General features: G+C 42.9%; 1 protein-coding gene across 2 annotated transcripts in view; it reads right to left on the bottom strand.

Annotated features, from left to right (window-relative positions):
* Positions 1 to 8,434, bottom strand: part of Nsmaf (neutral sphingomyelinase activation associated factor) — a 54,568-nt gene extending 46,134 nt beyond the window's left edge. The window contains exons 1-2 of one of the 2 annotated variants that reach the window (XM_085839502.1): positions 8,136 to 8,434; positions 7,638 to 7,720 (exon numbers count right to left, since the gene is read on the bottom strand). In XM_085839502.1, the coding sequence (XP_085695628.1) occupies positions 7,638 to 7,720; positions 8,136 to 8,198 (146 nt within the window). In that variant the 5' untranslated portion in view covers positions 8,199 to 8,434. The remainder of the gene's footprint in view (positions 1 to 7,637; positions 7,721 to 8,135) is intronic. The other variant, XM_021160709.3, reaches the window with a different exon arrangement.
* Positions 8,435 to 15,951: the final 7,517 nt, after the last annotated feature.

Here is a 15,951-nt window from a genome sequence, read left to right as displayed (position 1 = left end):
TACAAAGGAAGAGACCTTCTCTTTGTCCTATATCCACGTGGTCCTGCTGAGGAGCTATGTGCAACCTCATTTCAAACACAACTTTAAAAAATTGTTTTGTCTTTTTTTTTTTTTTTTAATCTACAGCCTTTTTCAAAGCCTCCTTTCAGGGAAGGCTCCGACTTTCTTGAAGCCAGTTATAACTTCTAGACTCGGATCTGGAAAAGTTGTGTGTGTGTGTGTGTGTGTGTGTGTAGCACTAGTATATAGCCATTCTGTATAATGTTTGCTTGTCTTCCTTTCTGCAGCTCTTCAGGAAAAGGAGCTTGGACTAGAAATTCTGAATTATATTTTTGATGATGTACACAGTTCTTGAATGAAAAGGTTTTCCAGAACGTGTATGTATGTATGTGTATGTGTGTGTGTGTGTGTGTGTGGACATATATACATATATATGTATGGTGGGGGTTTTTGTGGTTGTCTTTTTTTTTTTTCCTTACTTGAAACTTTCAATTCTGCTTTCTTAAAAAATCTAGGTTTCAGGTAAGGCTGCAGCCTCGGTCCCTTGACTCAAATGGGTTACCCTGGCTAACTGCAGCTTCTGAAGGGTTCCCCTGCTCTTTGCTTCACTAGTTTCTCTTTAATGTTCAGAATTCAGTAAACTGGCCCAGTTCTCTGCATTAGGATAAATATACAGTGTCAGAAGGGAAGTGAGGGGCTGTCAGTAGCTCCACTAAGCTTCTCTACCCTTGTCACGATTACCACTTCCTGTTTCCTGGTCTACCCCAGGTACACATCTGTCACCATTTCCAGGCCACTGACAGGGCCTGCAATGAATGAATACAAGTACCTGATCTCTGTTTCTCTTTCCCAAGGTTCCTCAAGGGGGGGTCCCGCCCACTGTGGTCCTGAATTCCACACTCAGGAATGGTGCATCTTCTCCCTCCCCTGGCAGGTTGATACCTTCGCCCAAGTCTGTAGCTTTTCAGCACTGGATTTTACTCTCAACTCCCATCTCCTCAAGCTTCAGTGACCTCTAAACACCCATTACCCCTTGTTCCAATTGGCTTCTTGCTGCTGTGATAAACACCATGACAGAAAACAACCTAGGGAGAAAAGACTTTATGTATGCATACAGGTTATAGGTCTCATTTAGAGACATGGTTCTCAACCTGTGGGTCACAAACAACCTTTTCACAAAGGTCACCTAAGACCATCGAAGACAGACATTTACATTATGACTCATAACAGTAGCAAAATTGCAGTTATAAAGTAGCAACAAAAAAATAAGTTTTCGCTGGCTGTCACCACAACATGAGGAGCTGTATTAAAGGGTCACAGCATTAGGGAGGTTGAGAACCACTGATCTTGAGAAACCTGAAGGCAGGAACTCAGGATTCCTCCCAGGTTCATGCAAAACTACCTTTCTCCTACAGGGGACGCCAGGGACAAGAAGTAGAAATGGGTGGGTAGGGGAGCAAGGTGGGGGGAGGGTATAGGGAACTTTCGGGATAGCATTTGAAATGTAAATAAAATATCTAATAATAATAATAAAAACCTACCTTTCTTGAACAACCCAGAACCACCTGTTCAGGGTGCCATTGCCCATATTGGGCAGGCGCTCCCCCATCAATTAGCAATCAAGAAAGTGCCCCCACAGACAGCTCACAGGCCAATCTGATGGAGGCAGTTCCTCAACGGAGGCTCCCTCTCCTCAGGTGGCTCTAATTAGTGTCAAGTTATCCATATGCTACAAATTTGCATAGAAATGTCTGAGTGATTAAAGAGTGTTTCTAGTTCTGGTATTCTTTGGCTCATATAAATTACTGGTTCCTCTTCCTCTGCAAAAGCTGTGGGTCCCTAGCAAAACCAAGTTCACTACTTCTGCTGACTTGTGTAGTCCTTCCCCTCCACAGCAAGTCTACCGTGCCATTACTTAGCCCGACTCTTAAGAAATTACACTGTCTTCTCAATGGGGAGTGAGAAAATTACATCCTTACCGAGATCAGCTAACAAAACCCTTCCACCAACACAACCCATAAAGCCTGGTGCTTCTAATTTCAAGTCTCCACAACCTATGAGGATAAAGGGAGAAACACTGCCAATGCTCTTAAAAGTCTTTGGGCTTCCTTACTCATCCAGGCCACTGGCCAGTGTGCTGGGTGATAAAGCTGTGTGGGGGAGTGCTTACCCAGCACCTTCGGGGCCCTGCAGACAATCTGCAGTACACACACAAAGCCTGGGGAGCGTTGGGGACCTGACAGATGTAAAGAAGTGGTTGGAAAGAACAAGCAAACAACAGAAAGCCTGGACACCTGATTGACAGAACCACGAGCTTCTCCCACCCTCGGGTGCTCACAATCACAATCATTTAGAAATCAGAGTACAGCTGGAGTCTGATGTGGAGCTGGCCTGCAAGCTCCGGGCATGCTCATTCTGCTACCTGCAGGATACAGAGAGGCTACGATTCCACTGCCATATAAACTAGGCTTCTATCACTGCAGACTAAACTTCAGAGACCATAACAGTAAGTACTGTCCTACAGTTCAGATACTTTGTGCTTAAAACAGAATCAGTAAGTCACAGTGGGACAAAGGCTGAACTTGGGCCCAAGACCTCGGTGCTAGTGCCAGCTCCTGCTCAATCACGGTGTGTTTTGTCTTTGTAGCTCAGAGTGCATAGGTTTTATTATCTCCTGGTAGGGAGGCGTCGGCTGCAGTTAGCATCAATGTCCTTGCACATTTCCTTCCTTCCTTCTTTCAACCCATAATGGACATTCACATTCTGGGTATGCCTTGTTCTCTGTTGACCTTCTCTGGAAATGTCCACAGAAACATTTAAAGGTGTGTCCACAGGTGCTTCCCAATGCAATCCAGGTGACACAATCAACCATCACACATGGCTAAGCTAAGTGACCTTGTCAAACATTTACTTAATTACTTAAGTTCAACTCCAAAATGCAGTGGAGATACTGAATAGGCGAGCTTATTTAGAAAACAGACCAAATAAACCCGAGTCTAAGGAAATCAGCAGGGCTGGATAAATGGCAGCAAACACCACAGAGAGGAGGCCTCCAAAGCTTCCAGAGAAGACAGTCTACTTATAAATAGTTCAATAGCAGCAGTGCTGGTCTGTTACAGATGAAAACGTGGTATCCTGCAAAGCAGCCCAGAATCCAGCTCTGTCTTTGTGTTTAAGGTCATTAGTTCTGGTTGTCCACAGGCGTAAACCTTACTAGCCCCCCAGTGATGCCAGGGAATCAACTACAGACAGGGGTACCTCAAGTCCTGCCAGATCTTATAGATTTCGCCAGTCCCTCCTCAGGCCAGTGAGGGTAAGGCAAGGCAAAGCCTGGTCATGCTGCAGGGTTCAAGTTTCTCCCTATCTTAAGTGGCGAAGTTGAGTAGCTCAGTGCTGTTGAGAGTAGAGCAGGGCACACCAGTGACTGACCATCTCTCTACTAGTATTATCATGACCTATATTGCTTCTCCATCGAGTCCTCGGCTCTCCCCTGGCCATCTGCCTTTGTTTAGAAATGTTAAATGATAAATGCCAGCAAGACTATTCTCAAAGCAAGGGCAAAAGAAGGATATGTGTAGGCACGCAGAAATATGGCCGCTTCCTATCATCAGACCCTGCTCGGAGGAACATTTATAGGATATTATTACTAAGGCAGAAAATTTTCATTAGGAAGACATGACATGCAAGAAGGAAAACCCATCAAAGACTATAGCAAGTATGCCCATAAAACTATGCAATTATTAATCAGGCAATCCTAATTTAACAACTACAGTGGACTATAATTTAGTATGGGACAACAGGAGGAGTTGTTCCAGGGCCTGTGCACTGATTGAGAGGAAGCTAGGGAGAATGATTAGTAAATTACATACTAAATGTCAACTTATAAGCATCAAAGCAAAGAAAAAGTTAGAATATAGAACCCCATACATGGCGGGAAAATAGAAAGAACACATAGGGATTTCACTTAATCCAAAGGAAAAGGGACTAGGGGGATATAGTCAAAGAATATAGAAGAAATAACTCTGTCATAATAATAAATAAACTTTGTCTAAGACAAAGACTCAAAATGACCTGCTAACAAGGCCAACAACAAGGGGCTGGCAAACAGCTCAGTATTTGCTTCCATGCCTGATACCCTGTTTGATCTCTTGGGTCCACATGGTACAAGCAGAAAACTGACTCCTGCAGCTGACCTCCACTCACACATGCATACACATGCACACATACACACATGCACACATACACGCATGCATATATGCACAATATGAATGAAAAAATGTAATGGCTTTAAGTTTAAAATTTAGATAATTCATTATTCACAAGAAACATATACAAAACAAGGTTACAGAAATAATTAAGGGTGGAAAATTTTGTATAACAAAAATCACCTAAAACTCGCAGTATAGCTATATTAATATCAGACCAAAATTATTACTAGAAACAGTGAGGTTGTTATATGTTCCTAAAAGATTCACTTAAGAAAAAGATAACAATTCAAAGTTTCTCATAAAATATAAATTAAGCCGGGCAGTGGTGGCGCACGCCTTTGATCCCAGCACTTGGGAGGCAAAGACAGGTAGATTTCTGGGTTCGAGGCCAGCCTGGTCTACAGAGTGAGTTCCAGCACAGCCAAGGCTACACAGAGAAACCCTGTCTCTTAAAACCTCTTTATACAGTAAGTAATGGGGCTGGCTAGAACATTGCCTACCATCTGAAAGTCACTGTTCTCAATCCTCGGCACTCGGGAAAAAAGAAACAAAACCAAACACTCATTGTCAAAATCTTTTGAGTTAAAATGCTAGGCAAATTCTAAAAATCTGGTGATAAAAATTGAGACTGCAGTGGTATTTAGAAGAAACCAGGCCAAAGATATAACTCAGACTTAAAGTGTTTATCTACTATGCATGAGGCCCTGAGTTCGAACCCCAGTGTATCAAGAACAGCAAAAAAGGAAAATATTGTACCATGGTTTATACAATCTTAGGTATGATGCATGCTCGTAATCACAGCTCTTGGGAAGTATGGGCTCATAAAAAAAGGAAGGAAGAATGAGGGTGGGGGAGGGATGGAGGGAAGAAACTATAATTAAGTACTGAATCCTTAATGCCTTTTGCTATTTATACCACACTTAAAAGACAGAGATAATGCAAATCATACAGCAAAAAAAAGCCTCAAATTCTATTTATGAGTAGATTCTTGTTTGGGAATAACTTAATTTGAGATAATAATGGAATAAGGAGATGGGCTACTAAGCATTTTTGATGAAGCCGATGTAAATTCTAAGTTAGCCAAATATTTGCAATATTTATTTTCTCACTCAAAGATTTATATGTTAAAAAAAAAAGAATGAGCCAATTTCTTTAAAGGCACAATTTTATGATCCAAAAGCACTCCTGATTGACTGAGCCCTGATTCTGCAATCTATCTCTGTTTCTAATGCCTAGCATAACCTACAACGGAGAATAAAAAACTGGAATATTCCACATTAGAAATGGAAAGTTACACAGGAGAATAATAAATCACTTAGTATTCTAAAAACGTATTATAAATAAATGCAAACTAAATTGATAAGCAAATATGCTGAGTAAAAGAAATTTAATATCAGCATAACTAAGGAACTGCACATCCATGGACTATTTAGAGCAAAGTGGAAGTTTGTGAAATGACTGTGACATACAGGCATAACAGAAACTTCATAATCAGTAATGCTTGAGCTGAAACAACGGCTTACAAACCAACAGAATACATCTCTCCCTCTCCTCCCTCTCTCTCTCTCCCTCTCTCCCTCTCTCCCTCTCTCTCTCCCTCTCTCCTCTCTCCTCTCTCTCCCTCTCTCCTCTCTCTCCCTCTCTCTCTCCCTCTCTCCTCTCTCTCCTCTCTCTCCTCTTTTCCCCTCTCCCCTCTCTCTCTGAAGGCTCGGGCATCTCAGCCATCTAAACCTCTACATCACCTAAGATGAGAAGAGTTGGGACGACAAAACTTAAACAGAGATATTCCTAAGTGGAGATATCTCCCGTGGCAGTTTGTAGAGCATCCTCATTTGCTTACCCACAGAGCATTTCCGCAATGCCCAAGTATTTCAGAGAATATATTAGAACTGTCTCTTGACTTTTCATTTGCCTTTATTGGCATCTAATCGTGGCCTTTTGAAATAACCAGTAAAGTCAATACGGCTCCTGACATAATTGTAGGGATACAAGAATATTTTATTGAACTATTTCCTTTCTAGTCCTAAAACTTAAGCTTCCCCCCCACCATAAACGTCATCAAACAGCACCAGTGCACGATTATTTGAAATCTAAGTCAGAGTGCAAGGTTGTGCTGTTTAGCAAATAACAGTACAGGATGTCCAGATGGAAGTGGAGTTTTAGATAAACAATATATTTAGTCTGTACTGTGGTTTTAGTATAAATATGTCCCCAAATCTACATGTGACATATGCTAAAAAATTATCTAAAATTAATATTTAACCGAGTCTCATATCGTACCTAACAACTCCAGCCGGTTTCCTTCTCCAGCCCTTCTAAATGCCATATACAATACCAGTGCTGTTCATCTCTATCTCATTAAACATCTGGAATATACCGACTTTTCTCCATTCCTCTGTCATCACTGCGGCAGAATCTCCCAGCCAGGAGCTTCTACTTATGTGGAAAATGTACCCTATTCTAACTGCAGCCGAATCAGCAGTCAGAGAAACACAAGCTAACTTCAGTTTCTCTTTCTTGGGTTCACAGTTTGGTAGCTGTAGAAATCTAAACCCAGACTCAGTATGAGAAGAGTCTGCGAGTACACCCAGCAGAGAGGCCTCTGGTTATCTTTGAAGATAGCCTCAAGCTCCGGGAAAGAACAGTTCTCTGAGATAGCGAAAACCTGAGATAGCTGAAACCGGACACCTTTACCACGTTGCCCATTTGAGGCCAATGTTGCCAATTGATAAGCCAAGAAACGCGTGGGCAGAGATGGTAGATCTGGGACTCGGTAAGGTTGGTTTTCCAAAGTTAACTTTTAAAAGTTCCCCTTTTTAAAAACTAATTCTATGATTTATAAAGAATCTGCTTGGTTTACGTTCAAAATAAAAATTTGGGGTGATCAGGAAGTAGAATTCAGCTGCTGGTGCTGAGTGTAGGGAACAGTTGATGCTGGCAGCTAGCTGATAAATGTTTGGGATGGGAGCACTCCTACCTTGGAGTTCTGTGAGCCTAATATGTAAACAAACCAGCATTTGCTGGAAATAACCGGGGCAGCAAGTTCCCCTAACATTACAGAGTAGTGTAAGACGATTAAAATAAGTCAGAATCTATGACAAAACACCCCCTGTCCGATTTCGCTGTTTATCACAGGATTGTTACAAATGACTAAGTCCTAGAAACATGACAGGCCACGCGTTTAAAACATTTCAAACGTTAATATGAATGCTCTTCAATGTAATACAGAGCACCAACAAGTCTTAACAAATCGTCGGGTGCCAGACAAAGAAATTCCATTTAAATTCCGGAGGTGAAAAGGCAATTTCAGCACGGACCACCCTGGCAGCCCACTACATCTTAGAGCGATGCAGGGCTTGGGGAAGAGGGCTGGTTGAGTAATAGCTACAGGTGAAGCCTCCGCAGAGCCACCCAGAATAAAAGCTGCACCTGCATTTCCTGGCATAGCCTGCTTCGCTGAATCCACTCAGCAACAACGTGACCGTCGGATCCCAGCTCCCACAGACAAACCCCGCAGCTCAAAACAAACAATCAAAAATGTAGCCCGCGTTCCCGTTGGAACCACAGCTGGGTCACAAAACCGCCCCGGGAGGGACCCACGGGGCGGAAGTGCCCTTTCCTGTGCGGGGACGGGATCTGAGGGAGGCCGAAGCTCTACCCACGTCCTCCCTGGGCCGCGGCTGACCGCGGCCGCCCCGCCGCGCGCGCTTCCCCAACAGCCTCCCATGCAGGGCGCGGAGGGCCGGTGGGGAGACGCCGGCCTGGGACGACGGACGGCGGGCGGGCGGGCGCGGGGACCGCCCTGCCTTCGCGTCCCGAGGCGCCCCCGCCAGCCGGGCCCACCCGCGCGCGGCTCTGCGGCCCGGGAGGCGGCCGCGGCCTGCAGGAGAGTCCCCGGCTGCCGCCCGGCCCGGCCTCCCGCCCCGCGCACCTCTCCTTGGAGTAGAGCTGTAGCTGCTGCTCGCGCTGCCTCTTCCGGGTGAACGCCATGGAGGCCCAGGGCTCGCAGGCCGCCGACTGTCCCGAGCAGTCCCGAGCGGCCGCACCGGGCGGGCAGGCGGGAGCCCCACGCTGCGCCCCAGGGCCCGCGGCGTCCGGACGGCGCTCACCGCAGCATCCTCGCGAGGGGACTCGGGCGACGCCGTGACTCAGGCCCGGAGGAGGGGCGCGCAGTGACCTGAGGCCGCGGGAGCCGCGTCCTACACTGCCCCGGCTAACCTCTGCAGCGCTGCTGCGGCGAGGATACCTCACACGTGAGCGTGGGACCTGCCCGGGAGCCCCCCAGTTCGTTGGCGGCGGGGATTTGAAATAACAATGTTTTTGGATGTTTAGTCCCAAATTTCAGTCTTTGAAATAAATAATCGATGGGATTTTATTTTATTTTTTTCGCCCGTGTATGGTGTAGCAGTTCTTAGTAATATTCATATTTAGGTTGCAACTATTGTCACAGTGATGGGATATTTTTACCATCTCAAAAAGAAACCTTTACCTTTTAGCAATCACTACTCCTAGCTGCATCTCCACAAACCTTTGCCCCAGAAAACAGTACTTAACTTTCTGTCTCTGTGAATTTGCCTAGCCTGGACATCTAGAATAAAAACATCCATACAATATGTGGTCTTTGTGTCTGATTTCTTTCATTTAGCACAATGCTTCCAAGGTTCGTCTGAGGTATAGCACAAGTCAACATTCTATTCCTTTTTATCACGGAAGTGTATTCCATTGTATCACACACTGCATTTCTGTTAATATATTCAACAGTTGCCAGGCACGGCAGTGTTCCCACCTTTTGGCTATAAGCATTCATGTACCCGTATATGTGTGTAAATGCTTTCATTTCTGTTGAGTGAAGTCGAAATCAAAGAGTGGAGTTGCTAGACTGTTTTAATAAGTCCATCTGTGAACTCTGAAAGTCTGCTACTGTGCTTTCAAAGTATCCCTTTAACTCCCACTAGCAGTAAAGAAAGGTTCTTACCTTCAACAGTACTTATTATCTTTTATATTAAGTCTGTCCTACCTGCCAACTATGACTCGTATTTCATTGGGGTTATGATTTCTCAATACCCTGAGAATACGCTGGATATTGCTTACCTTTAAGGGACTCTCAGATAACAAGCCTCTAAGTTGTGTGTGTTGAAACACTCCTAGTGTTGGCTTAAGAATCAGGTTCTGCAGGGTTGAAAAAAAGCACAACAATGGCAGAGGAAGTATCAGTGCTTCTGAGCTGTGTTTCATCAATGGCAGAATGTGGGGGAAGATAGGAGGTCATAACTGAAGAGACCTGAGTACCCTGTGTCAGAGAATCTCTTCCTTGTATCCAACTGCTGCACAGACACTACCTATGGCAATGGTCCTTGGGAACGTGCTTGTGTGCAGATGTGCACAATGACATAACATTATGAGAATGGCTAAGATACCATCTGAACATTTTCTGTGTGACAAATAGTATAGTAGATGCTATGGACTCAAAGGAGAGAAATTAATTTGGCTGGAATAAAGTAATTAAAAAATAGACCAGAATCTAAGTTTTCTTTTCATTACACATTGAGGAAAGATGTGGTCCTGGTAGGTTGAGAGTGACAGAGTCTCTCCTTGGCCAAATTCTATCCAGGTCCTGAGTTCTCTTAAGTCGGCTTTAATCTTAGCTTACAAATAACGGTGGACTTCCATCTCGTTCTCTCTCCATATTAAGAACCTTAAAGCTCTGGCATCATTTCTAAGGGTTCCTCCCGATGGCCCTCAGCCCCTTTTAGTACCTGTTCAAAGCTGCCAAGAGAGCTTGTTGCTGTCCTGACTACTGTCTACATAGGCTGGAACTCGTGTGGGGCTGGGGAGATAGCTGCCAGCAAAGTATCTGCCACATATGGGCGGAGATCTGAATATGCATCCGGGCATCCATGTGAGAAAAAAATTAAAATAATGAAGCATATCAGGTCCAGCCTGTATCCCCAGCACACTGGGGAGTCTGGGGCAGTAACTAACTGGCTAGCATGGCCAGTGAGTGCTGGGTTCTGTGATAAGCCCTGGCTTTGATGCCTGGTCTCCCAAGGACACACAGCCCAGGAGCACACAACCATGAATACACTTCCGCACCTATACCACACACACACCACCAACAAAGCACTCCCAAGCTGCTTACATTTGCCAATCACTCCTCTGTTCCTTTGGTATGTTTATGTATTGCCTGCAGCTCAGAAGTATCTCTTTCAAGGTCCTGAGAGCCATTCTTTTGAAATGGGCGTGGGGAGACAAAATCTAACTTTTATAATTGCTGCTAGCAGACAAGCTGCCTGACCAGCCTTTTGTAGTCTTCTGTTTTCCTAATTCTCCTGAGCCACTGAGCCCTTCCTGAGCTGTCCCTTCAGAGTATTTACTCACTTTTCCACACATCAGAGCTCAGTGCAGCTCCCACACCTATTGTAACAGCCCACTTCTGATTATAAGTGATCCTTCCCACTTTCAGCGTTTCTTGGACAAAAAGAAGAGGGAAATATTTTTCAAAGGGTCTTTCTTTAACATTAGCCCAGAAGAGAGAGATTTCTGCTATAATAGTTTGTTAGGGACAAGAATTTAAGAGAACTGAGAGCTGGCAGTCTCTCACTTTCCTGACACTTAATCTCTACCTCACTGGCCTCTCTTCTCTTGTATTCTGTGTGTGTGTGTGTGTGTGTGTGTGTGTGTGTGTGTGTGTGTGTGTGTATAAAAGATATTCTTGTTTCTATCAAAGTTTCTTCCCAGCAATCAAGAATCTGAAATTATGCTTTCTTCTGTTATTCTCTTAGTTGATCTATCTTCTCTCAGTATTTGATTTTTCCCATCTGAATAGTAATGTTTTTTTTCATTTTGCTAAAATATATTATTTTTTTCATACAGTGTATTCTGATTAAAGTTTTCCCTCCCTCCACTCCTCCAGGTTCCCCTCCACCTCCCTATCCCCTCCCAATCCATTCCCTTTCTGTCTCTCACTAGAAAAGAACAAGCTACTAAGAGATAACAGCCAAACAGGACAAAATAAAATATAACATGAAGCAAAAATTATCATTTCAAAGTTGGACATAACCACCCAACAGGAGGAAATAAGTCCCAAGGACAGGCACAAAAGTCAGAGATGCTTCTGTTCTCAGAGTCAAGAGGCCTAGAAAAATACCAAGCTTATAGCTACAATATATACACAGAGGACCTGATTGCAAGCCCAGGTAGGCCCTGTGCTTGGAGCTGATATGGGCCTTGCTTAGTTGATTCAGAGGGTGTAGAGAGAATCTCTCATAGGCACCTGTCGATAAGAAAGCCTATGGCCAATGAGCTGAGGCAGGAAATAGGAAGTGGGACACTGACAGGAAGAGAGGATTCTGGGAAATAATAAGAGAATAAAAGGAGATGCAGGGAGTGATTCGAGGGAGAAACTGTGGGAGGTGCTCAGGAGACTGGAAGGAAGGAGCAAGCTGGGACTGAAGGAGTGGTAACTAACCATATGGAACAACCCCTCTGGTTCTTATTCTTCTTGTACTCTCTTCAGTGGGCTTCCCTGAGCTCTGGGTGGGAGTTTAACATATTTTTAAGACTGAAATAAGCTTTCCCTTATCTTGTACTTGCTTCCAGCATCTCATTCCTCACAGGACTCCTTGACATATTTATCTGCACATGCTGTCTCCATTTTTTCCTCTTTGCAATCAGTTCCATCCATTTCGATTGCACATCCATTACCACGCCTCCTCTACAATGCCTCCCTGTCAAATCTCCACATTCACTGGTCACTTTCAGCATACTAAAGCAGCATTTAGCATTGCTGCTGTCTGCAGTATTTTACCCAATTGCTTCCAAGTGTCCATGGTTCCCTTGCTTCTTCCTCCCTTACTCCCTGCTCCTGGGTCCCTTTGCCTGCCCCCGCCCTCACATTGGATTTCATAATGTTGACTGTCTAGTAACTTAACCAGTTTTGTAAGGAAGGAATTGAAGGGGTGTTGAAGATGGAAATTTCTGCTAGTCTGAAGCTGTTTGTTCTGACTTAGGGTAAACATCTCAAAGATTTGGGTAAGTCTATTTAAGAGTTAGGGTGTGTGTGTGTGTGCATGCATGCGTGTGCACATTTGTGCATGTCTGTTGTTTAAGAAACTAAACATCTTTTTCCAACAAGGCTACATCTACTCTAATAAGACCATACCTCCTAATTGTGCCATTCCCTATGGACCAAGCATTCACACACACACAAGTCAGTCCACTGGGCCAAACCTATTCAAGCCACCACATGGATTTTCATTTTTTTTTTGATGGGTAAGTATATAAGATATATTTAATAGTGAAAGTATCAAAACCAACCTGAATTGTCAGTTTTATAATAGCTCTTCTAACTATAGAAGTTCATTGAGATGTATAGTTTGGTTAAATTCAGTATGTAATTTAAATTTTTAATTTCCAAAGTTTAATTTATAATATGTTTAAAAACTTGCACTTGCAGCTAATGTTGCTTCTGAAATTCTCATTGCCCCTACCATCTCCCTTTTCCTCAGTCTCTCTCTTGAGATAGAGAGGAGATGTTCTGCTACGTTGCCCAGGTTAACCTCAAACTCATGAGCTCACGTGATCCCTACAGCCTCTCAACTGACAACATCCATTCCTGATTTTTAATGTGCAACTGTTAGAAATAAAATTGGGTACTCTATAAACCAGCGTTTTTCAGCCTGTGAGGCTCAACCCCTTTACAGGGGTTGCCTAAGACCTTTGAAAAACACAGAAATTTACGTTATGATTCACAATAGTAGCAAAACTACAGTTGTGAAGTGGAAATGAAAATCATTTTCTCGCTGGGGGTCACCACAGAATGAGGAACTATGTTAAAGGGAAAGTGGAGAACCACTGCTCTAAATCGATTTCACACAGCTCTCTCACTCCTTGAGTTCTGCATGGTTGTCAGAGGTGCCTATTATCTGTCATCTGTACAGCTTGTCTTCCTCACAGGAATAGACATCAGTGCGTTTTCTAGATTCGTACTTCATTTCTGATCTTCACCCTTGTACTTTATAAATCCAGAATATTTTTAAACAGCACATTGTCCATCAAAAATTAGCACAAGAAAAAAAAAATTAGCACAAGAAGGAAAATATAAATGAAACGGTGTAGGGCTGGAAAAATGATTCAGTGATTAAGAGCAGTTACTGCTATTGTAGAAGACCTGCATTGATTTCCAGTACCCATGTGGTAGTTTATAGCTATCTGTAACTCCAGTTCCAGGAATCTAATACCCTCTCCTGGCCTCCACTGGTACCAGGCATGCACATGGTGAACAGATTTATGTGCAGGCAAAATATCCATAAAATAATATTTAAATAAATGTATGTATGTTTTAGAGGTATATGGTTCTCTTTTCAAATACAGACATTTAGCATCAGTTAGATGGCTCAACCCTTGCCATGTAGACTGAAGACCCAACTTAGGTTCTTGGACACCACTGTGGAAGTTGTGAACAATCTCCCAACTTAATTAATTCAGTCTAGAATCTACCTCCCAGATATGCGCACAGATTTATCTCTTACATAACGTTAGATCCTGTCAAAGTGTTAATCAATGTAAAGTATCATGCCTACCAAAGTAATGTCTAGAAATATATTCTCTAAAATATATACTTATCATCAAGAATTATGAACTAAAGTATTCATTATCATTTTATTTTCAGTGTGTGAAAAATTAATAGTGATCTAGTATTAACAAAAGACCAATGATGATCTATTCAGTAGGATATTTGTTATATGTCCACTTAAAAGTCTGTTTCTAATGAAGATTTAATTACCTAAGCAAATAACTGCAATCTATTTGTAAAAAAAAATCATGAAATCGCTTATTTTATATAATACTACCAATCAACTTTAAAAATAAAAGAAAATACAGCAAATTTTTGTAATAGTTATCTTTGAATAGGAAGATTAAGATTTTGTTTTCTTCATTATACTTCTACATATTTTCAAAGAACAGTATATTTTTCTGAATTAGGAATTTACCGCTCATTCTGTTATTCAGAAAAATAGTAATTTTGTTGGTTATATCCCATGTGCTCTCCCTATTTCTCCTTAGTTAATTACCAGACACTGACTATGGTTCCAGATAAGTCTTCACACATGAGTTACTATTGGCTCAGGACCATTTCGCTAAGCTGCTTGTGTCTCTGCCTCTCCCTCTATGGTCTTTAGTGTTCAGTTTAGCTTGTGTAGTCTTGTGACTTCCAGAACACCCCATATCCCTTACAATTTGTTTCTTCAAGCTTGGCCATGTTCTTCTCTTTACCTATTTTCCCAACTCACATTGGTGCATGACATTTCTTTCTTTCTAGGGCTGAGACTTGAGATGTTCAAGAACACAGCACCTGCATCTGGCAATATGAGAAGTGTACCAAACCCATTCTTTTGTTTGTTTGTTTGTTTGTTTGTTTGTTTGTTTGTTTGTTTTCGAGACAGGGTTTCTCTGTATATCCCTGGTTGTCCTGGAACTCACTTTGTAGACCAGGCTGGCCTCGAACTCAGAAATACGCCTGCCTCTGCCTCCAAAGTGATTAAAGGCGTGCGCCACCACTGCCTAGCCAAACCCATTCTTTTATCAGCTACAAACCACACAAAACTGATCCACCCCTGTATAATCCACTCATGCTAACTCACTGTTGCTTTTAATGTGGCTGCAGTGGAAACTAAGATTCTAACAGAAGGTTTGGTGGGATCACTAATATCACGGTAGGAGGCAAACTGCAAATGCTGCTTGCAGTTTCTCTGAGTACACTTGTACTTGCAGTATAATGTGAGCTCTCTTGGGTTGATGCCAAGACTAGAGAGAAGAGGAGCTGTTCTCTTTAAGGCTTGGAAAAGAAGTTGTTCAAAACTGTGTGGGTTTGCTTTATTGTTACTGTTTTTCTGACAGGGACTTTTAGGCAAGGCTGGCCCAGAACTCACAATCTTCCTATTTCAGCCTCCTGTGTGCTAGGATCCTAGTATTGTTCTACTATGTTCAATTCCTTCTTGTGTATGTATAGATTTATTATATTATTATTATTATTAAAAACAAAAATACACATATAACCAAAGCTTTTGGAGAAAACACTTGTTCTTCCCTGCTTTGCACAGCTCCTCTACTTGACCTTGGCCCTGGTGGGGACAGAGTGACATGGTTCCTGCCCCAGACAGAGCACTGGTGTGAGCCTCCAGGAGATGCCAGGCCCAGTGTGTGTGTGGTCTTGGTGGGGAGAGAGTGACATGGTACTTGCCCCTGGGAAAAGGCACAGGGTATGCACTCAATGCTGTGGGTGTAAGGCTTGTTTGTGTATTAATGTACATATTTCACATTCCTTCTGAGGAATGTCCTCCCTGTTAGCATTTTTTTCTAGCAGGATCTGACTTGGTCAGAAGATCCAACAGTTTTTTTATAGGCGCTTTCCTGACTTTGGTCAGAGAAGGCATGAGTTATCCAGATAGCTTTTAGAATTTTTACTAGCAGAGAGAGCTGTCTCAACCAGAGAGTTTTTAGAATAGCAAGAAAAAGTTGTCTAGAGCAGAACCCACACACAGAGTGGGAGAGCCTGGAAAGTCACCTCAGCTTGGACCTAGGAATTGACTTCAATTCGTTCTTTTGTTTTGTTTTAATTTTTATTAGATATTTTCTTTATTTACGTTTCAAATGTTATCTATCCCCTTTCCTAGTTTTCCCTCTGAAAATCCCCTATCCCCTTCCCCACCCCACCCCCGCAACCCACCCACTCCCATTCCTG

This window comes from Mus caroli, unplaced genomic scaffold (assembly GCF_978045245.1).
Source record: "Mus caroli unplaced genomic scaffold, Mus_caroli_1 scaffold_6, whole genome shotgun sequence".
Classification (NCBI taxonomy): domain Eukaryota; kingdom Metazoa; phylum Chordata; class Mammalia; order Rodentia; family Muridae; genus Mus; species Mus caroli.
Note: the sequence above shows the minus strand (reverse complement) of the source record. Positions and strands in the feature narration are given on the sequence as shown.